Consider the following 22,430-nt stretch of genomic DNA (forward strand, 5'->3'; position numbering starts at 1 on the left):
GCATTGAAAAGTCAAACGGCGCTCCTTTCCTTCTGAGCTCTGCCATGCGCCCAAACAGTGGTTTACCCCCACATATGGGGTATCCGCGTACTCAGGACAAATTGTACAACAACTTTTGGGGTCCATTTTCTCCTGTTACCCTTGGTAAAATAAAACAAATTGGAGCTGAAATAAATTTTGTGTGAAAAAAAGTTAAATGTTCATTTTTATTTAAACATTCCAAAAATTCCTGTGAAACACCTGAAGGGTTAATAAACTTCTTGAAAGTGGTTTTGAGTACCTTGCGGGGTGCAGTGTTTAGAATGGTGTCACACTTGGGTATTTTCTATCATATAGACCCCTCAAAATGACTTCAAGTGAGATGTGGTCCCTAAAAAAAAAATGGTGTTGTAAAAATGAGAAATTGCTGGTCAACTTTTAACCCTTATAACTCCGTCACAAAAAAAAATGTTGGTTCCAAAATTGTGCTGACGTAAAGTAGACATGTGGGAAATGTTACTTATTAAGTATTTTGCGTGACATATGTCTGTGATTTAAGGGCATAAAAATTCAAAGTTGGAACATTGCGAAATTTTCAAAATTTTCGCCAAATATTTGTTTTTTTCACAAATAAACGCAAGTTATATAGAAGAAATTTTACCACTATCATGAAGTACAATATGTCACGAGAAAACAGTGTCAGAATCGCCAAGATCCGTTGAAGCGTTCCAGAGTTATAACCTCATAAAGGGACAGAGGTCAGAATTGTAAAAATTGGCCCGGTCATTAACGTGCAAACCACCCTTGGGTGTGAAGGGGTTAATAGTGTTTTTATAACGGAAAAACGTGGAAAAAACACAAGAAAACCTGAACGTGTGCACACAGCCTAAGGGAAAAAATCTTTTGAGAATAAAAATAAGACTAAAATAAAAAAGCTATAGATGTGTTCTGAAGAACACATGTGACTCCTACTGACACTAAGCTTAAACTGGTTCAGCTGGAGCCAGTGTGTGAGGTGTATACTGCAGAGGAGCAGCTAATCTTTTTTGTGTCTACTTAGTGTCAGCCTCCTAGTGGCAGCAGCATAACATACATGGTCCTGTGTGCCCCCAATGAGGCGAAGGAGAAATATATTTTTTTATGTGATAAAATGAAACGTAAAATACATTTTTCTGCAGGGATAAAATCCATAAACTCTGTTCCATATTCAGTGTTTACAGAGGATGACCCTGGCAGATCTTTATGGACCTCTAGAGATCTACCAAGCGCTTCAGAATGTAACTTTTTGGTAGGTACATGTCCCCATAAGACCTACTTAATTCTAAAATAAATGACAAGACACGTTTAATGATGGAATAAAAATTTGGCCGTGAGGTTTTATTTAGGGTTACAAACCACTTGAATAAATACCATTAAATAAACTTCATAAGTTAAAAATCCATATAAATAAACTTCTTAAGTTAAAGACCATATTTTCTTAAAAATACATTAGCCAAATCCACCCAAAGGAGGGAGATTTTTATCCACAAGCCCAAGACTCAGAGTCGAGCCCCCCGCCCCCCCCCAAACCACACAGCCAAGTTTCAATTATATTCCCCATGTTCAAATTGAAAATGTCTATCATTACCCACAATATGTAGAATTATCAAATCGGGATAAGGGAATTTCACCATACATTTCTGCAATTCAAACATAAGAGAGAGGGCCAGGGCATACCGCGAACACTGTGCCAAAAGACCTGGATGCTAGAGGGATGAAAAGATAAATTCTCTGAATAAGAACGCAACTGGTCCTCTTCTGAACCCAGAAGACAAAGGAGTGACCAACGATCCAAATCACTGTTGGACCTTCAAAAAAATGAGAATTAGCTCATGACGGACGTAAAGCTTGAAGCGATTTGAATCCCATCTTCCCAATTTTTTAATCCCCTCATCTGATAGGCCCGCTCTAGCCGCTTCCGTGGCTGCACCAGTCCTGAAAGAATGCGAGGTCTAGCGTTTGCTGCGGACAAACAGATCTCAGAGGGGGTTTTAGTTCCTTCATTGATGTAACAGAAGGCCAGTATAGATTCTTCTATGGAAGTAATACGTTTTATATTATGAGGATTTTTGGCCACGTGCTGTACAGTGTGAGTGTCAGTATTTAGGGCTTGTCTACAATATGGACAATAGGCCTTCAGGCGGAATATTGCAGCCACATCCGCTATGCTTTTATCAGAAAGGGAGACAGGACCGGATTTTTTGCACCAGGTTCTAAATTAAACAGAAGAATATAAACATAAATAAATAAACAAAACACACATGACAACAGATTGCCAAAGCAGGAAGCAGGCAGATAAAGGCAGGGAAGCAGGCAAATCAAGGCAGGGAAGCAGGAAGATCAAGGCAGGGAAGCAGGCAAATCAAGGCAGGGAAGCAGGCAAATAAAGGCAGGGAAGCAGGCTGATCAAGGCAGGGAAGCAGGCTGATCAAGGCAGGGAAGCTGGCTGATCAAATCAGGGAAGCTGGCTGATCAAATCAGGGAAGCAGGCTGATCAAGGCAGGGAAGCAGGCTGATCAAGGTAGGGAAGGAGCAGATCAAGGCAGGGAAGCAGGCAGTGTGAGTGTCAGTATTTAGGGCTTGTCTACAATATGGACAATAGGCCTTCAGGCGGAATATTGCAGCCACATCCACTATGCTTTTATCAGAAAGGGAGACAGGACCGGATTTTCTGCACCAGGTTCTAAATTAAACAGAAGAATATAAACATAAATAAATAAACAAAACACACATGACAACAGATTGCCAATACACTTTTACACAAGAAGTATACAAAATATTTAGGCATATTAAAAGGAAATGTCCCGCTTCGATCAAGGCAGGGAAGCAGGCAAATCAAGGCAGGGAAGCAGGCAAATCAAGGCAGGGAAGCAGGCAGATCAAGGCAGGGAAGCAGGCAAATCAAGGCAGGGAAACAGGAAGATCAAGGCAGGGAAGCAGGAAGATCAAGGCAGGGAAGCAGGCAAATCAAGGCAGGGAAGCAGGCAAATCAAGGCAGGGAAGCAGGCAGATCAAGGCAGGGAAGCAGGCAAATCAAGGCAAGGAAGCAGGCAAATCAAGGCAGGGAAACAGGAAGATCAAGGCAGGGAAGCAGGAAGATCAAGGCAGGGAAGCAGGCAAATCAAGGCAGGGAAGCAGGCAGATCAAGGCAGGGAAGCAGGCAAATCAAGGCAGGGAAGCAGGCAAATCAAGGCAGGGAAGCAGGAAGATCAAGGCAGGGAAGCAGGCAAATCAAGGCAGGGAAGCAGGCAAATAAAGGCAGGGAAGCAGGCAAATCAAGGCAGGGAAGCAGGCAAATCAAGGCAGGGAAGCAGGCAAATAAAGGCAGGGAAGCAGGCAGATCAAGGCAGGGAAGCAGGCAGATCAAGGCAGGGAAGCAGGCTGATCAAGGCAGGGAAGCAGGCAAATCAAGGCAGGGAAGCAGGCTGATCAAGGGAGGGTAGCAGGCAAATCAAGGCAGGGAAGCAGGCAAATCAAGGCAGGGAAGCAGGCTGATCAAGGTAGGGAAGCAGGCTGATCAAGGCAGGGAAGCAGGAAGATCAAATCAGGGAAGCAGGAAGATCAAAACAGGGAAGCAGGCAGGTCTAGCAGACTGCTGGGGTGGCACAGCTGGGATTTTTTCTTCCAGTGGCATAGGAGTCATCTGTGGTTCAGTAGATGTAGATGGCTGTTCCAAAATATCATCTTCATAATAAAATGAATGACCTCCATGACAATCGGAAAGGTGCATCATGACATGTTCAATTCTCACCAGTTCCGTGTGACATATTTGGCACCAGAAGCGGAAATTACTCAGATGTGCCCCACCATGGAATCTGCTCATATGAAGCTGAACAATGCCCAAGTCTTCGGCCATCTTGCCACACACCATGCATGTGTGAAAAATTCTATTGGCCATCATTATATGCTTTTTAGCGGCTTGCTCAGATGGGAACTGCGCAACACATTCACAGAACCATGCCTTTACTGGTACACCTTGCTCACTCTTCACCCGGCTGGCGCCAATTGTGGCCATGTCACTTTCTTTTTTGTACTTTTCCGAGCGGTAAGTGTCAATCTCTGGTAAAGTCCTTTTAAGTATGCAGGATTTAAGTCTAGCGTTTGCTGCGGACAAACAGATCTCAGAGGGGGTTTTAGTTCTTTCATTGATGTAACAGAAGGCCAGTATAGATTCTTCTATGAAAGTAATACGTTTTATATTATGAGGATTTTTGGCCACGTGCTTTACAATGTGAGTGTCAGTATTTAGGGCTTGTCTACAATATGGACAATAGGCCTTCAGGAGGAATATTGCAGCCACATCCGCTATGCTTTTATCAGAAAGGGAGACAGGACCGGATTTTCTGCACCAGGTTCTAAATTAAACAGAATGAATATAAACATAAATAAATAAACAAAACACACATGACAACAGATTGCAAATACACTTTTACACAAGAAGTATACAAAATATTTAGGCAAATTAAAAGGAAATGTCCCGCTTCAATAGAGTGGTCCCCTAAGTGTGTAAAGTACTGTACATAAAATAAACTCATCTGCCGTGGCCCCAGTGTTGGGATGAGGGGTGTCATCACAAGAGCAGCACGCGCTCAGTGCTCGTGAATTGCTGACAGTGCGCAATGCTGATCTCAAAGCATGAGCTGCTGAGCTCAGAGACTGCCTAGGACAGAGACAATGATTCCAGCATTGTTACTGGCCTGCTTAGTGTAGGTTTTATAAAGTCACTGTTTAATCAGCAGATTATCACTGGAGGGCTACTGGGCCTGCTGCCCCAAAAAAGTGATTGGCAGCCTTCTGCCTATGCACATTGAACATAGAAAGCTGGCAGTGTGGTTATACAGAACTCAGCATTCAGAAAACTGGTAGATCTGCAGCAAATCAATTTTTCCTTTACTGCAGTTTTAAATAAGTGATCCATCACTGGATGCATGGTCTCTGTCCCCACAAATGGGTTAGCAGTAATCTAGTGATAATTCCCTGAGGCGCTTTTACACTGCACAAATACTGGGAACAAGCTTTCCAAGAAACTTTTTTACGGATAATTAAGCAGTGTAAAAAGGCTGCCGATCACCCAGCAAATGAACAAAATGCTCAGTCGCCAGGTACAATGATCTTTTGGTTTTCTTAAAAGATCATCGTTCTTGGCAGCAAAATTGCTCTGTGCTGCTGAGAACAATGACAGGCTACGTGCCCTGAACGATCTATTCCTGATCATTCTGTGCACATATGAAATGCAGTCTGCCTGCGCAAAAATACTAAATGGCTGCCGATTCAATCAGCAAACAAGTAGCTGATCGTCGGTCATTCAGTACCGGCAGTCGAGTGCTGTGCACACATCTGTAGTCAGATCTAAAGCTGGCTTGAGAATTTGGTTCTCTCCAACACCTCAGTCAGGGGACATTACCAGTTTTCTGTTCCCATTCAAGGGGCAATACATCAGATATACATATTTGTTACCAAAAGAGATTACACAGAGCGAAGAGCTGATAATATAACTAGCAATGACAATGCTCAGAACATAAGAGACAGAAAAACGAGTAATCAAAATGCCTTTATAAACAGGCCGATAAACAGCCAAAGGATTGGGTGGCAGCACCATTATAAGTGTGATGGCAACAATAAGCAAACTGGGACCAAAATCAATTTTGGCTCACCCCAATCATAACAGTTTCAGTTCAAAGCTTTTATCATCATCTTAAATAAGACTGGAGAGGGAAGCAGGCTGATCAAGGCAGGGAAGCAGGCTGATCAAGGCAGGGAAGCAGGCTGATCAAGGCAGGGAAGCAGGCTGATCAAGGCAGGGAAGCAGGCTGATCAAGGCAGGGAAGCAGGCTGATCAAGGCAGGGAAGCTGGCTGATCAAATCAGGGAAGCTGGCTGATCAAATCAGGGAAGCAGGCTGATCAAGGCAGGGAAGCTGGCTGATCAAATCAGGGAAGCAGGCTGATCAAGGCAGGGAAGCAGGCTGATCAAGGCAGGGAAGGAGCAGATCAAGGCAGGGAAGGAGCAGATCAAGGCAGGGAAGCAGGCAAATCAAGGCAGGGAAGCAGGAAGATCAAATCAGGGAAGCAGGCTGATCAAGGCAGGGAAGCAGGCAAATCAAGGCAGTGAAGCAGGCAGATCAAGGCAGTGAAGCAGGCAGGCCAAGGCAGGGAAGCAGGCAAATCAAGGCAGTGAAGCAGGCAAATCAAGGCAGGGAAGCAGGCAAATCAAGGCAGGGAAGCAGGCAAATCAAGGCAGTGAAGCAGGCAAATCAAGGCAGGGAAGCAGGCAGATCAAGGCAGGGAAGCAGGCAGATCAAGACAGGGAAGCAGGCAGATCAAGGCAGGGAAGCAGGCAGATCAATAACACTTCAGCTGACACTACTTTTGCCTCCAGTACAGCACATAGATGCCATTGATTTTTGCATTACTAAATGTACCTAAATGTTTCAAGGCAAATTACATACTAATGTTCGATAGGAATGAGACGCACCTAAAATGAGCCGTGAGTTCGGTGTAAGAGTGCAGCTCCAGACGACACGATGCACAAATAATCTGAAAGTGAACATCTTTACATGGGCCAATAAGGACATTTCTCGCATATGATGGCATCGGTATAGGATATGCTGGGCCCTGCTGGTCTGAAAGAAACACAGGAAACAATGTAAATGTAGGAAAATATTGGCATGTAGCGCTATAGACCCCAGACATTACAAAACGTGCCACAGATTGGTAAATCGAGAAGGTTTTTTAATGAAGATATTGGCATTGTTTAAGTCAGTTTGGGGCATTTTTGGAGCAAAAAATAAAAATACATAAAGTGACAACCATCATGTTGCTCTTTTTTGTGTGTCTTTTTAGGCCCCTATCCAGCTATCTGGCTTTTCTTGCACTGACACCATGTTGTTCTAGCAGTAACTGGTAAAAAAGTAGCATGATAACTGGTGCAGTTTTGATATCAGTTAAAGGGGTTTTCCCAAGAACAAAGTACACTTTAATCCATAGATCTTGGAATAATAATAATTTCCACAATTGGATGTACTAAAAATAAAATGTTCCTGTGCTGAGATAATCTTATAAATGTGCCCCTGCTGTGTACTGTGTAATGGCTGTGTCTGTCCGTGCAGGAACATAGACTGATGATACCACAGCTCCTGGGCAGTGGAGGAAGCAAAAGAGAGTATACAGACAGTACAGCACAGGATCACAGCTGATTCTTTTTGTGAGGTAAAATATTTTGTTTGGTTTTACCTCACAGAAAGCAGAAGCTGTAAAATAAGCAATCGTCTACGTTCTCAATGCACTCACCACTGATCTCATAAAAGGAATTCCACAGCACACCAACTTTTGAGAAACTGCAGATTCCAGCATGCTGTGCAGCTGCAGGCTGTCAGGGCACACTAGGAGTTGTAGATTAATAACAGCTAGTTACTGAACCCTTGTAATCTATTTATCTACCTATCTATATATATATATCTCAACAAGATAAGCGGTTAATGTGCAGATCTGAAAAACATCAGATCATGAAACAGATTGATGGTAATTTAAAGATATACCGTCTAAAGGGGCCTGTCAGTTCCACTATAAAGTCTGCTTCTTGCCAAAGTTATTTGGGACCAAAATTCAATCTGTAAATTACCATTCCCCTTATTAAAGGGGCCCATCACTACTCAGTCTGATATTATGTAGATAGTGCTGACAGTATCAGAGTGTTTAAGAACACCCCTCAACTGGTAGCATCCATGTCTTGGAGAAACAACACAATGTACTGTTAAAGGGGTTGTGCCACCATAAAGAATACATTTAAACAGAAAACATCAAAATAAATGTTATTTTTGATCAGAGCATCATTTTTAATAATTGTAAATTACAAAACCAAACTTTCATCTTCTGAAGAATGCTCCCTGACGTTATTCCATTCCGTCCTCCCAGAGGCTGATCAGCTGGCTGAGCATGCACTGTTCCTGTCATCATAAGTTTCCAACCTCTCCACCCCCCGTGTTACAGTGGCATTGCTTTCCTTACAGGGAGAGTGATGTCACGCTTGGAAGTGAGGAAGGATTCCTTTTATCAGGTAATCACAAACATGCAACATGTTCTTACTCCATGCCAGAAGGGGGAGCTCTGATCCAGTTTGTGGGTGGCTCCCCTATATATATTCTGACTGGAGGGAAAGTAGAGTAATCTGTCACAGAGCAGTCTGTCAGAGTGACATAGGAGACAGGAAGTCAGAGGGGCCGTGCAGCCACGTGAGGTGCTACAGCTCCTGGAAAGGAAGGAAAAGAAAGGAGCAGTTTGGAGAGAGCGTGAAGGAGGAAAGAAGTAAAGGCGAAGTGAAGAGCTGGAGAGAGAAGCTGTGACTGGGCTTCCTCCATGCAGAGCGTGGATACCGGTAGCCGGAAGACCGAGGTTGTGCAGTACTCTACGTCTCACAGCAGAAACCGGCGGGACAGCAGATTGCAAGTTTCCTGTCCACCATTGACACCTGAGGACACAGTAGCAAATAGAGCCCGGGTCGTGATAGAGATCCTGTAAAAAGGCTCAAGCTACCTGTTGTACGGGTAGTGTCCTACCTAAAGGGGGACAGAGACATAACGTGAGGACCTTGTGTGAGGCCTAAGGCAGCAAGGGACAACACCACAGCGCTAGTAGGAAGGCTTCCAACCCCACCTGGTAAGGGGGATTCCAGATTCGCTTCCAAGCCGGCCGGACCACACCTGCATCTGTGATCTGGTACCCTGGACTGTGGCTGCCTGAGCCTTCAGTAAAAAGGCAAAGAGACTGCAACCCTGTGTCCTCCGTTTCTTGCTACATCATTCACCATCTTTATCTACTACACTGGGAGCCCTGGGGACCCAGCTTCATAACATCACCCCAGTGGACCCCTTTAAGCAGCGTCGGTCATCCCTGACAGAATACCACAAGTGGCGTCATGAACTGTTATTATTTGACAAACCCCCTTTAAAGACATTCCCTTTTACATGGGCGCCCAGGGCCACGGACCGGGTCACCGCCGCCATGACACATCCCTTTAAGTACCGGACCCGGTACCGAGTACCCCACGGCCCTAGCGGGCATTCCACTCACACAGCACTGCCAGAGTGCGCAGGATGCAGAATGCTGAGAAGCACAAAAGTGTGTGCAGTGATCTTTCCCTGTGCGCTCACATAGCTCTGACATCTGGGTGAGATCGCTCTGCTTCATATGAGCGCCGTCAGAGCTGTGAGTGCGATTGCAGACATTGTCTCACCTAGATGTCAGTGCTTTACATACGATGCGCACAGAGGCGTAACTACCACGGTCGCTACTGCGACCGGGCCTGGCGGGTCAGGGGCCCATCAGGCCAGAGGCACCCGACACCATGTTGCAGAGCAGGAGATTCCATATCTAGCGGGAGGGGGCAGCCGGGGCATGTGCCGGCAGGGAGGTGCAGTCGGGCCTCCTAATGCGGCGGTCCGCAGTGTCTCCCCCGGCGGCTGCATTTTTCCTCCCCAGGAGTCGGCTGTTCTCTGCGGCACTCGCATCTTACAGAAGCGTGTACAATTGAAGCACTGCCTGCCGGGTCGCAGATTGGTGGCAAGTGCTCCACTTAGTAGAGCTGAAGACACCAAAGATAGGAGGGGGTATTTAGGCCATGTTCACAGTTCGCTTTTACTGTTTATGTGTATTTCCTGTGTGTGGCGAGCTATTTAGTTTGTGTGTGTTGTATTTACTGGATGTGGGTGGTGTTTACTGGGGGGGTGCATTTACTGTGTGTCTGTTGTATTTAGTGTATGGGGAGGCATTTACTGTGTGTATGAGGGTGTATTTACTGTGTGTGTGTGTGTGTGTGTGTGTATGAGGGGGTATTTACTCTGTGTGTGTGGGGTATTTACTGTGTGTATGAGGGGGTATTTACTCTGTGTGTGTATATTTACTGCATGTGTGATGGGGTATTTACTGTAACACGCAGAAGGAGATTTACTGTGATGGGGGTATTTAGCATAGCAGGGCTGGGAGAGATTTTGTGTAACGAGGTATGATTTGAGGATACAAATTTGGGGAAAAAAGGAAGGGACAGGTGCAGACAATATGGGGAGCGAAAGAAATTTGAAGACACAATATGAGGACGAAGGTATGAGATGGGGCACGTATGGGGGATGAGTGCAGACACAGTATGGTGAGTGGTGGTATGGGTGTGGATACAGCATGAGGAGCGAGGGAAAAATGTATGAGGACAAGGTATGGGAAGTGAGGGTGATGGGATGGGTGTGGACACGATAAGGGAAGTCGGAAGGATGTGTGAGGAGGCAGTATGTAAAGTAAGAAGGTAAATGTATGAGGAGGGAGGAGGAAACATGCAAGGAGACAGTACGGTGGGAAAAAGTGTGAGTGGGCACAGAATAGAGACTGAGCAGTGTGGGGGGTGTAGCCTGGGGGAACAGTGTAAGGGCATAGCCAGGAGGCAACAGTATACCAAGGAGGGGGCACTGTGCTAAGGGGGCACAGTATAGAGACTAGGCCCTATGGGGGTGACTCAGTGTGAGAGATCAGCGTGAAGTATGGAAAGTAGAAGGCAGTGTGGAGAGCATGCACTATAAGAGGGACAGTGTTGGGTCATATTCTGTGCAGGGCATATAGTAAGGGGCAATTATTTATTCAGGTGCTCAAGGTAAGGCAGATATTTTTATTCAGGAGCATTATAATGACACTGCTATCTTTAAGGGCGTCATGTGGGGAGGTGCTGCACAAGACCGGAGAAGATGGAAGTCTGCAGACGGCTGTGGATGAGAAAACTCATGGAGTCTGGACAAGATGATGAAGAAAAGAAAGAGAACGACTGCAGAGACGACATCATTTATAAGGTACCTTGGATGTACATGTTTTTTGTTATACTGACTAATTCTCATATTTATATTTGTTAGGGATATTAAAGGCGTTGTCCAAGTTTGTGATGAGTCTGCAGTCATTCTATGTGACTGCAGACTTCTGAATTCTCACAGTGCACACACTGCATACTCTCTGGTGCTGGTGATTTGCATACATGTGGTCACGTGCTCACAAGACATGTGTTGCCTCACTCAATGAAAATGAATTGAGAGAGGCCGGGCACGTCTAGTGGCCAGAAGTATCCAAATCACATACTTGTGCAAAGGAGAATCCTAAATGTGTGCAGTGCCTGCGCTGTGAGAATTCCGAAGCCTGCAGCCACCTATAGTGACTGCAGACTTTCATCTCAAACCTGGACGCACCCTTTAATTATAAAAAGAAGCCCTGCAGCCAATCCTAGCAGCCTGAAATATACTCACTGTCAGGATTCAGCTCTGCTTGCAGGTTCCAGCAGTCATCACATGGCCGCTTCACTCATATGCGATTTTCATACTGTTGGGTAACAATGAGCTTCTTTTCCTGCTTCTCTCAGTTTTTAACTGAACATTGAATTAGGGAGAGCAGCTCGCCGTCACGTGACCAAGTGTGCCAATCGCATATGTGCTTAGGGGAGGGGGGGGGGAGGGGGCACCAAACTAAATTCTTGCCCCGGGTGCCAGAAAACCTAGATACACCTCTGGCAACAGTTAACAGCCGCCGGCCAATCACAGGCCGGCAGCTATGTCAGCGCGCATGTCGCCAACGTATAACGTCACTGTACTGTCATACGCTGGAAAAACGCAGCATGCCTAAGCAGAATCGTGGGTGAGGACATCGCTGGAGCTCGGCCAGGTAAGGAAAGACTTTTTTTCTTCTTGTAAAGCTTCGGTATGGGGCACATTATACTGGTATGGAGGTGCATTATACTACTATGGGAGGGGAAGGGGATGCATTATACTGCTATGAGGCTGCTGCATTTTATACTCCTATGGGGCTGCTGCATTATACTATATATAACTATGGGGTGCATTAATACTTTATAGGAGGACTATGAGGTAGATTTTACTACTATGAAGTACTATGGGGTGCATTATACTTTATCAAGGACTATGAGCTGTGCATTATACTTTATGGATGACTATGGAGGTGCATTTGATTATACTACATCTATGACTATGAACTGTGCAGTGTATTATATAGAGGACTATGGGGGTGCATTATATTATAAGGAGAACTATGGGGGTGCATTATACTTCTTATATGGATCCCCATGACTTCTATGTAAGCCCTTGATGAGTTTAATGGTTTATTTTCTTTTATATATTACATAACAACGGCAGTACGGGGGACAAATATATACCAGGATGGGGCACCGGATAGTTACGAGGTCAGACTATACAACATTGCAGCAAAGCTATGGTGTGCAAAATGAACAGGGAAAATGTGAATTTGGGTAGAAAATATTTTGGCACGGTGGGGTGGGGCCCATTTGAAAGTTCGCACCGGGGCCCATAACTTTGTAGTTACGCCACTGGTTGCGCACACTGGGGGTGGAGAGGTTGGGGAACTTATGATGACAGGATCAGCGCATGCTCGGCCAGCTGATCGGCTCCTGGGAGGATGCAATGGAATAAAGCCAGGGAGCATACTTCAGAAGATGAAAGTTTGCTATTTTTTGAATGGAGCATCACTTTTAATAACTGTAAATTGCAAAACCATTTATTTCCACCTTTTCTGCTTACTTAAGTGTATTCTTTATGGTGACCCAATCCCTTTAAGAAAAAATAATTCTAAAAAATGGAGAATACAAGTATTTGCTAGCACAGAAGCATCTGGAGAGCCGACAGATCCTCAAATAATCTGACCTTTGGGAAGCCCACCTGTATGGATATGTGAAAGTATATTCACTGTCTCTAAAAGTTCCTCTGAATTCTATGAAGGGCGCACTTCTCAGCGGTGTGCTTAGGCTACGTTCACATTTGCGTCTTGCGATGCAGCGTCGTCGACGCATAACGACGCATGCGTCATGCGCCCCTATTTTTAACATTGGGGGCGCATGTACATGCGTTGTCATGCGTTTTTGCACAACGCACGACGCATGCGTCGTTTGGCCGCACCTGGCGGGGCGCGGCCGACGCTACATGTTGCATGTTGTTATATGATGGCGTTCATTGTCTCTGGCCTTGTTGATTTTATTGTAAAGTATGGTTGTTTATCCAGGATGATTTTTTTTTTTTTTTTTTTTTGGGGGGGTTTCCCTGTGCTGTTTGGGTTGTTCTGTGCTTGCGGTTGTTCCACTGTTTTTCTTTTAATATAAATATGTTCTTATCAGGTTCTGAAGAATTTTAGGGCTTCATATGTCGCCGTACTCTTTTTTGGTCTTTTTTTCTATTGTAACGTATGGCGGTATGGTTTGCCTTTTCTTGGGCCTTTTTGGAAATCAATGTTGTAAAATTGTGGCATAAAAAAAATCTCTGTCTTTTTGGATTAGTACATAGGGTCTGTTGTTTATTTGTTTTGTTATCTTTCCTGGGACTGGTATTATGCTTTTGGTATACTCTGGCATTGTGTAGTCTCTGCCATTGTTTTTTCTTTTAATGTATGGCGGTGTTGTTTGTTCAGCGCTTGTTCAGTTGGTATTGTACGGTGAGTGCACTGTTCGTTGTGGTTGTAATGTTAATGTATGGATTTTGGGATTTTGGATATTTTACAATATGTGCCTCTGTGTTGTGCATTGTAAATATTTTTTTTTCTTTCAATTTTAGAATTTAATAGCAATGGCAAGTGACTCGAGCCACACGACACCGCAGGGGAGTCCGGTGAGTACATGATCTTCTGTTGCTTACTATTCGGTGTCATTTCTAGACGTGTCACTCAATTTTTTAAAACTATTTTCCAGGCTTCTTCAAGTGAGGAGGAACCCAGCCAGCAGGAGCAGTGACCTGAGGGCCAAGCTGTGGTGGCAAGATGGCGAGTAAGTATTTTTAACCCCTTCCCGACATTTGACGTACTACCCCGTCGAGGTGGGGTGGGCCCCCATGACCACGGACGGGATAGTACGTCATACGCGATCGGCCGGGTGTCGGCTGCATATCGCAGCTGACATCCGGCACTATGTGCCAGGAGCGGTCACAGACCGCCCCCGGCACATTAACCCCCGGCACACCGCGATCAAACATGATCGCGATGTGCCAGCGGTGCAGGGAAGCATCGCGCAGGGAGGGGGCTCCCTGCGGGCTTCCCTGAGACCCCCGGAGCAACGCGATGTGATCGCGTTGCTGCGAGGGTCTTACCTCCCTCCCTGCCTGCTGCAGACCCGGATCCAAGATGGCCTCGGATCCGGGTCCTGCAGGGAGGGAGGTGGCTTCACAGAAGCCTGCTCAGAGCAGGCACTGTGAAGCAGCCTGCACTTCTCTCAGATCGGTGATCTGTCAGAGTGCTATGCAAACTGGCAGATCACCGATCTGTATTGTCCCCCCCTGGGGCAAAGTAAAAAAGTAAAAAAAAAAATTTCCAAATGTGTAAAAAAAAAAAAAAAAATATTCCAAAATAATGAAAAAAAATATATATATTATTCCCATAAATACATTTCTTTATCTAAATATTAAAAAAAAACAATAAAAGTACACATATTTAGTATCGCCGCGTCCGTAACGACCCGACCTATAAAACTGGCCCACTAGTTAACCCCTTCAGTAAACACCGTAAGAAAAAAAAAAAAAAAACGAGGCAAAAAACAACGCTTTATTATCATACCGCCGAACAAAAAGTGGAATAACACGCGATGAAAAAGACAGATATAAATAACCATGGTACTGCTGAAAGCGTCATCTTGTCCCGCAAATAACGAGCCGCCATACAGCATGATCAGCAAAAAAATAAAAAAGTTATAGTCCTGAGAATAAAGCGATGCAAAAATAATTATTTTTTCCATAAAATAGTTTTTATCGTATAAAAGCGCCAAAACATAAAAAAATGAGATAAATGAGGTATCGCTGTAATCGTACTGACCCGAAGAATAAAACTGCTTTATCAATTTTACCAAACGCGGAACGGTATAAACGCCTCCCCCAAAAGAAATTCATGAATAGCTGGTTTTTGGTCATTCTGCCTCACAAAAATCGGAATAAAAAGCGATCAAAAAATGTGACGTGCCCAAAAATGTTAACAATAAAAACGTCAACTCGTCTCGCAAAAAACAAGACCTCACATGACTCTGTGGACCAAAATATGGAAAATTTATAGCTCTCAAAATGTGGTAACGCAAAAAGTATTTTTTGCAATAAAAAGCGTCTTTCAGTGTGTGACGGCTGCCAATCATAAAAATCCGCTAAAAAACCCGCTATAAAAGTAAATCAAACACCCCTTCGTTAGGGAAAAATAAAAAAAAAGTATTTATTTCCATTTTCCCATTAGGTCTAGGGTTGGGGCTAGGGTTAAGGCTACAGTTAGGGTTGGGGCTAAAGTTAGGGTTAGGGTTTGGATTACATTTACGGTTGGGAATAGGGTTGGGATTAGGGTTAGGGGTGTGTCAGGGTTAGAGGTGTGGTTAGGGTTACTGTTGGGATTAGGGTTAGGGGTGTGTTTGGATTAGGGTTTCAGTTATAATTGGGGGGTTTCCACTGTTTCGGCACATCAGGGGCTCTCCAAACGCGACATGGCGTCCGATCTCAATTCCAGCCAATTCTGCGTTGAAAAAGTAAAACAGTGCTCCTTCCCTTCCGAGCTCTCCCGTGTGCCCAAACAGGGGTTTACCCCAACATATGGGGTATCAGCGTACTCAGGACAAATAGGACAACAACCTTTGGGGTCCAATTTCTCCTGTTACCCCTGGGAAAATACAAAACTGGGGGCTAAAAAATAATTTTTGTGGGAAAAACAAAGATTTTTTATTTTCACGGCTCTGCGTTATAAACTGTAGTGAAACACTTGGGGGTTCAAAGTTCTTACAACACATCTAGATAAGTTCCTTGGGGGGTCTAGTTTCCAAAATGGGGTAACTTGTGTGGGGCTTCTACTGTTTAGGTACATTAGGGGCTCTGCAAACGCAATGTGACGCCTGCAGACCATTCCATCTAAGTCTGCATTCCAAATGGCGCTCCTTCCCTTCCGAGCCCTCCCATGCATCCAAACGGTGGTTCCCCCCACATATGGGGTATCAGCGCACTCAGGACAAATTGGACAACAACTTTTGGGGTCCAATTTCTCCTGTTACCCTCGGGAAAATACAAAACCGGGGGCTGAAAAATATTTTATGTGGGAAAAATTTTTAGTTTTATTTTTACGGCTCTGCATTATAAACTTCTGTGAAGCCCTTGGTGGGTCAAAGCGCTCACCACACATCTAGATAAGTTCCTTAGGCGGTCTACTTTCCAACATGGTGTCACTTGTGGGGGGTTTCTACTGTTTAGGTACATTAGGGGCTCTGCAAACGCAATGTGACGCCTGCAGACCATTCCATCTAAGTCTGCATTCCAAATGGCGCTCCTTCACTTCCGAGCCCTTCCATGCGTCCAAACGGTGGTTCCCCCCCACATATGGGGTATCAGCGCACTCAGGACAAATTGGACAACAACTTTTGGGGTCCAATTTCTCCTGTTACCCTCGGGAAAATACAAAACTGGGGGCTAAAAAATAATTTTTGTGGGAAAAAATTTTTGTTTTATTTTTATGGCTCTGCATTATAAACTTCTGTGAAGCCCTTGGTGGGTCAAAGTGCTCACCACACATCTAGATAAGTTCCTTAGGGGGTCTACTTTCCAAAATGGTGTCACTTGTGGGGGGTTTCAATGTTTAGGCACATCAGTGGCTCTCCAAACGCAACATGGCGTCCCATCTCAATTCCTGTCAATTTTGCATTGAAAAGTCAAACGGCGCTCCTTCCCTTCCGAGGTCTCCCATGCACCCAAACAGTGGTTTATCCCGACATATGGGGTATCAGCGTACTCAGGACAAATTGTACAACAACTTTTGGGGTCCATTTTCTCCTGTTACCCTTGGTAAAATAAAACAAATTGGAGCTGAAGTAAATTTTTTGTGAAAAAAAGTTAAATGTTCATTTTTATTTAAACATTCCAAAAATTCCTGTGAAGCACCAGAAGGGTTAATAAACTTCTTGAATATGGTTTTGAGCACCTTGAGGGGTGCAGTTTTTAGAATGGTGTCACACTTGGGTATTTTCTATCATATAGACCCCTCAAAATGACTTCAAATGAGATGTGGTCCCTAAAAAAAAATGGTGTTGTAAAAATGAGAACTTGCTGGTCAACTTTTAACCCTTATAACTCCCTAACAAAAAAAAATTTTGGTTCCAAAATTGTGCTGATGTAAAGTAGACATGTGGGAAATGTTACTTATTAAGTATTTTGTGTGACATATCTCTGTGATTTAAGGGCATAAAAATTCAAAGTTGAAAAATTGCAAAATTTTCAAAATTTTCGCCAAATTTCCATTTTTTTTGCAAATAAACGCAGGTAATATCAAAGAAATTTTACCACTATCATGAAGTACAATATGTCACGAGAAAACAATGTCAGAATCGCCAAGATCCGTTGAAGCGTTGCAGAGTTATAACCTCATAAAGGGACAGTGGTCAGAATTGTAAAAATTGGCCCGGTCATTAACGTGCAAACCACCCTTGGGGGTGAAGGGGTTAAAAACAACGTAGTCCCATTTTTTTTTTTTTTTATACATTTTTTTGTTTTTTTTGGGAGGGGGTTGGGGGGGAAGAAGGGAGGGAGACCAATTTGTTTTTATATTGCAAACATTTATGTTTTCCTATTATTCTAGGTTTCACAGCGGGACCAAGAAGAGAGCATTGATGTGGATGTCATGGTAGCATCAATCCAGGAGCGAGCCCCGTTGTGGGACCCCCGTGACCCCCGGCACACGGACCAGGTGGTTTTGAAACGGATGCGGACTGAGGTGGCCAAATCGCTGTGGGATGGCTTTGACAGCCCTTCACCCAGTGACCAAACTAAATTTGGTAAGTATTGCCAAAATGCCGCTCTGAACTATCAGGATACACAACCGTCTGTGATGTGTTCTACTTTTGTATCATCACACACGGTTGTGTTATCAATAAAAGTTTCTCTCAAACTAATTGTTTGCCTTTTCCACAGTCAAAAAATTGAAGACCAGATGGCGCTCCATGAAGGACCGTTTCAATCGGGGCCTGCGTAAGGAGGGAGAGGCTCGTAGTGGTGCTGCAGCGGCAAGGTCAATACCTTACAAATACAACAGGATTCTGCAGTTCCGGAGACCTGCCCTTGGCCGCCGACAGTAAGTATTATTCCCACACATTATTCCCACACATCGTGTACTCTCCAACATGCATATTCACATAGTATATTCCCCAGCCACGTAGTTTATTGGCCATCCATTTTTAACGTTGGCCAGTGACGTAGGATACAGCACACAGACACATAGTATATTGGCCAGCCACTTGTAAGATTTCATTCTGGCGTAGTATATTGCACATCCAGGTTTATCACAGTTTCCTATAAAGTTAAAATAATTGAGACGGGAGACCTTGTAGTTCACGGCAGGTTTTGTACCCAGGGTTGGTCTGATCGCAGGACCTGTGATGACGTCTCGGTCACATGTCCGTGACGTCATGACAGTTCCAACGATAAGCATAAACCATGCCGGCCGTTACAAACGGCAAACATGGTTGAGTATAGCTTGTAAATTTTTTAACACAAAAAATTTCCAATTTTTAATATTGATGCGTCATCGGCAGTGTCAATAATAAAAATTTGGTTACATCATAACGGCGGCAACGGTTACCGCCGGTAAGATTTTATCCATGACAGAGGGGAGTATGCGGGCGACAGGCATTCACTGCGGGGAGTAAGGAGGACTGTGCCCGTCGCTGATTGGTCGCGTCAGCCCTGACATGCAGCTGGCCCTAAAAAAAATTTGCAAACCGTTAGGACTGACAGACGGAACTGACCCTTTACAATTATCTAAAAGTTTACAGTGTGTGATGCAATGTTAACTTTTTATTACACACAGGAGGTGGCGAATGTGAAATGTTATATTTTGTATACTAACGTTTTCCTTATGTTTTCACAGAACACACAGCAGCACCCTCGAGCCTGTTCGTCCCTCTGGAGCGGTCCTTTGTGAATCGCCATCTGGACCGTCACAGCCATCCCACAGCGACAGTAGGCTTGCACCACCATCTGGAGAACTGGCAGCCGGTCCATCAGATGTTCCCCTGCCCGAGGCCACTGGCGCTCCTTCCTTTGGGTTTTCCCGACAGCGTCAGCGGGCCTCGGACAGGCCGCTACTGCCCGAATTTTTACATTTAAGCACGGTATTCCAGAATTGTTTCAAGGCGCTTGGCGATAGAATGGACACTGCTCTGTCCAATATCGACCGGCGCCTTGAAAATATGGAATCCGAGCTCTCGAGGCCGGCCAAACATTTCTTTAGTGCCATTGCGAAGGGCATGGTGGAACATCTTACGCCAGAACTCCAGATTTCGGTGATGCAGGCCTGCAACAATGCGTACGTTACTGCTCTGCAGCAGGCTCGGGTCATGCAGTCAGCGACTACAATGCCCGTAGTCCCATCGCTGGCTAGCATGACTCCGACTCCTGCTGCAGAGCAGCCACACCAAACTCCGCGTGCCGAGGGCCACCGCCGCCGACACCATAGAAGAGAGCCGCAAAGTCCGGCTCCTGCAAGGCCTTCAAGGACCCACAGACGGCAGGAGGAACAACACCCAGAGGGAGAGAGGAGAAAACGGGCCAGAACATCACCCGCTACGCCGGCTCTGGCTGCTCCGATACTTGCACCAAGCTCTCGGCAGGGGTCTAGCCGGAGCAGGAGTAGCCAGAGCCAGCCCAGAGAGCCAAGGACACTGGTCGTGCCTCCTCCCTCCCCTCCTGCGTTGGCATTCTCGCCACCGTCGACCACAGGGTGGTCAGACGTTGGCATACCATCCAGCATCCTTCAGTATGGTCGTTCCTCCTCCTCCTCCTCCACCCACTCCCAAACTGGGGGATATCAATCTCCCTTAATTGCGGACATTCCCACCCCTTGAACCTTTCCCCATTTTTCGTTTTCTGTCACCCCTAATAAATTGTTTTATTTGGTTAACCATATTTGATTTCTTGGTCTAAAATAAAGTTTTTGCACCAACTCACACCGTGCGCCGTACACAAATCTTGTGTTTGCAACAACTCATATCTGCAATGTATGACAGATTTTTATGCATTTTTTTATATTTTTTTGCCCTGTCGCTCATTGTACTATGAGTTGTTACAAACACAAATAGGTTAAAAAATATATCAATTTTCAAATCCTACTGTACTGGTACCGTCACACATAACGATTTAGTTAACAATATCGTTGATAGTTAACGAAATCTTAATGCGTGACAGCGACCTACGGTCATACCCCTGCTGGGATATAGTTGGTTTATGCGAATTATCAGGACCTTTTTTTGGTCGCTGATCACCCGCTGCCATCGCTGGATCGGCGTGTGTGACACCGATTCAGTGATGTCTTCACTGGTAACCAGGGTAAACAGCGATGTCTTCACTGGTAACAAGGGTAAATATCGGGTTACTAAGCGAAGAGCCGCTTAGTAACCCGATGTTTACGCTGGTTACCATTGGAAAGGTAAAACATATAAACAGTATATACTTATATTCCGTTGTCTGCCACGTCTCTGGCCGTCATCTTCCCGCAATGAGTGACAGTGATTTACGGCCGTAAAGTTAAAGCAGAGCACAGCGCTGACGTCAAAGCTGTGCTGTGCTTTTGGCCCGGCAAAGTGCGGGAAGCTGACGGCGATGGACGTGGCAGACACGGTAATCTTAGGCTGCTTTCACATTTGCGGTTGTGTCCGCAGCGTTTCTTCCGCAAATATCCGCATGCGTTGTGTATTCCTATCTTTAACATTATCGACGCATGCGTTTTTCTGTGTTCGCGTTTTGCCGCGTTTGACGACGCATACGTCGTCTAGCCGTCTGCGTCTTGGCGCGGAAATGCAACAAAGTAGTAATTTTTAGAGGCGTCATTTTGCCGCCTGGAAACGTATGCGGCTGATTGCGCAAGGTTTGCGCCGAAAAAACGCATTGCTGTCTATGTAAACGCATGCGTTTTTCTGTACATGCATTTGCTTGCGTTTGTAAACGCATGCGTCTCAATTGAGAAAAACATGTCTAGACACTGATAAGCCACCCCCCACATACAAGGTGATAAAGGGAGGGAGTGGACATTGGCAGTTCATTACTCATCAGACTGCCTTGCAGACGAGACGCCCCACAGCCCCTTGGAGCAGCAAACAAGCCTCAGAACTATGTGAGTATATCCTATCCAATGCATTTCTTTTCTATTATCTGTGTCTATATGCCCTAATTTCTTTCATTTCTTTCTTTCTGCATGCATCAGAATGTCTTCTTCTTCTGATGAGGAAACGCCTGGGCCTGCACCAGGGGAACATGTCAGTGAAGTGAGTATTCACCTCCTCAGATTGGTAAGTATTCACTGTCACATCTCCACATATGACAATGTATATTTTCCCTTTTTCAGACCACTTCTTCTACAGCGGAAGAGACTGGGCAGGAGACTGGGCAGGAGCAGCGTAGTCACGGCCGGGCAACACGGCGGCATCGTGTAAGTATAGATGGCTGAATGTTTATTGTATCCTCACTTTATAATTCTTGAATCTTCATTTCTTTCTACTTCTCTCTTTCTTTCCCTTCTGCTTCAGCACCAGTGTTTTTTTTTACTTCAATATTCATGCCATTCCTCGGATTCTGTTTTCTGTCTTCCGTATGTGAATGCCTCCAATATTAATGTACTTTTTGTTGTTAGGTTCCAGAAGGGGATGAGGACCTCATTGAGAATGAACACCTCATCTCCCTGGTTCACGAGCGAGTCGCATTGTGGGACACCCGGGAACCACTGCACGCCAACAATGTGACGATCCGAAGGCTTTGGAATGAGGTGGCCGCAGCGTTGTGGGATGGCTGGGCCAATGCCCCGGCTCGGGTCCGTTCTGCATTTGGTAAGTATCGCAATGCAGTGTGATGTAGTCAATATCTTGGCCATGCTCACACAACTGTGTATGATGTGAGAAAGTCATTACTTTTTCACAGCACATACAGTTGTGTGACCACGGTCAAAAGACCATTGTCCTAACTATTATGTTTTGTTTTGTCAACAGTGTCAAAAGTCAAAACACGTTGGAGATCGATGAAGGACCGCTTCAACAAGGACCTGCGCCAAGAGAGCCAGCTTCCAAGTGGTTCTGCAGCAAGGATACGCAAATACAAGTACCACCGCATCCTTGCGTTTTTGAGACCGGTCCTTGCACGAAGAACGTAAGTATGTTGGTTAAAAAAGAAAAAAAAAATGTGTATAATGCAATTTTTTGGGGGTCAGTATTTTGAATCAGTATTTGTAATCCAAAACCATGAGTGATTGATAGATGCAGAAGTGGGGTACGTGTTCTTTGAAGACTTTCCCTCACATAGTTCCTCTCCAGGTTTTGGCTTACCAATACTGATTTGAAATACTGAGCAAATACTGAGAGTGTGACGGCAGCCTACACAACAGATCTATA

At 45.0% G+C, this 22,430-nt stretch overlaps 1 protein-coding gene across 4 annotated transcripts in view; it reads right to left on the reverse strand.

Annotated features, from left to right (window-relative positions):
* Positions 1-1,359: 1,359 nt before the first annotated feature.
* LOC143766094 (E3 SUMO-protein ligase ZNF451-like) overlaps positions 1,360-22,430 on the reverse strand; it is a 105,247-nt gene continuing 84,176 nt past the window's right edge. For all 4 annotated transcript variants that reach the window (XM_077253482.1, XM_077253483.1, XM_077253481.1 and 1 more), the window contains 2 exons: positions 6,492-6,639; positions 1,360-4,373 (listed from right to left, as the gene is read on the reverse strand). In XM_077253482.1, coding sequence (XP_077109597.1) covers positions 3,563-4,373; positions 6,492-6,639 — 959 coding nt within the window. In that variant the 3' untranslated portion in view covers positions 1,360-3,562. The remainder of the gene's footprint in view (positions 4,374-6,491; positions 6,640-22,430) is intronic.

Source organism: Ranitomeya variabilis, chromosome 4 (assembly GCF_051348905.1).
Source record: "Ranitomeya variabilis isolate aRanVar5 chromosome 4, aRanVar5.hap1, whole genome shotgun sequence".
Classification (NCBI taxonomy): Eukaryota; Metazoa; Chordata; class Amphibia; order Anura; family Dendrobatidae; genus Ranitomeya; species Ranitomeya variabilis.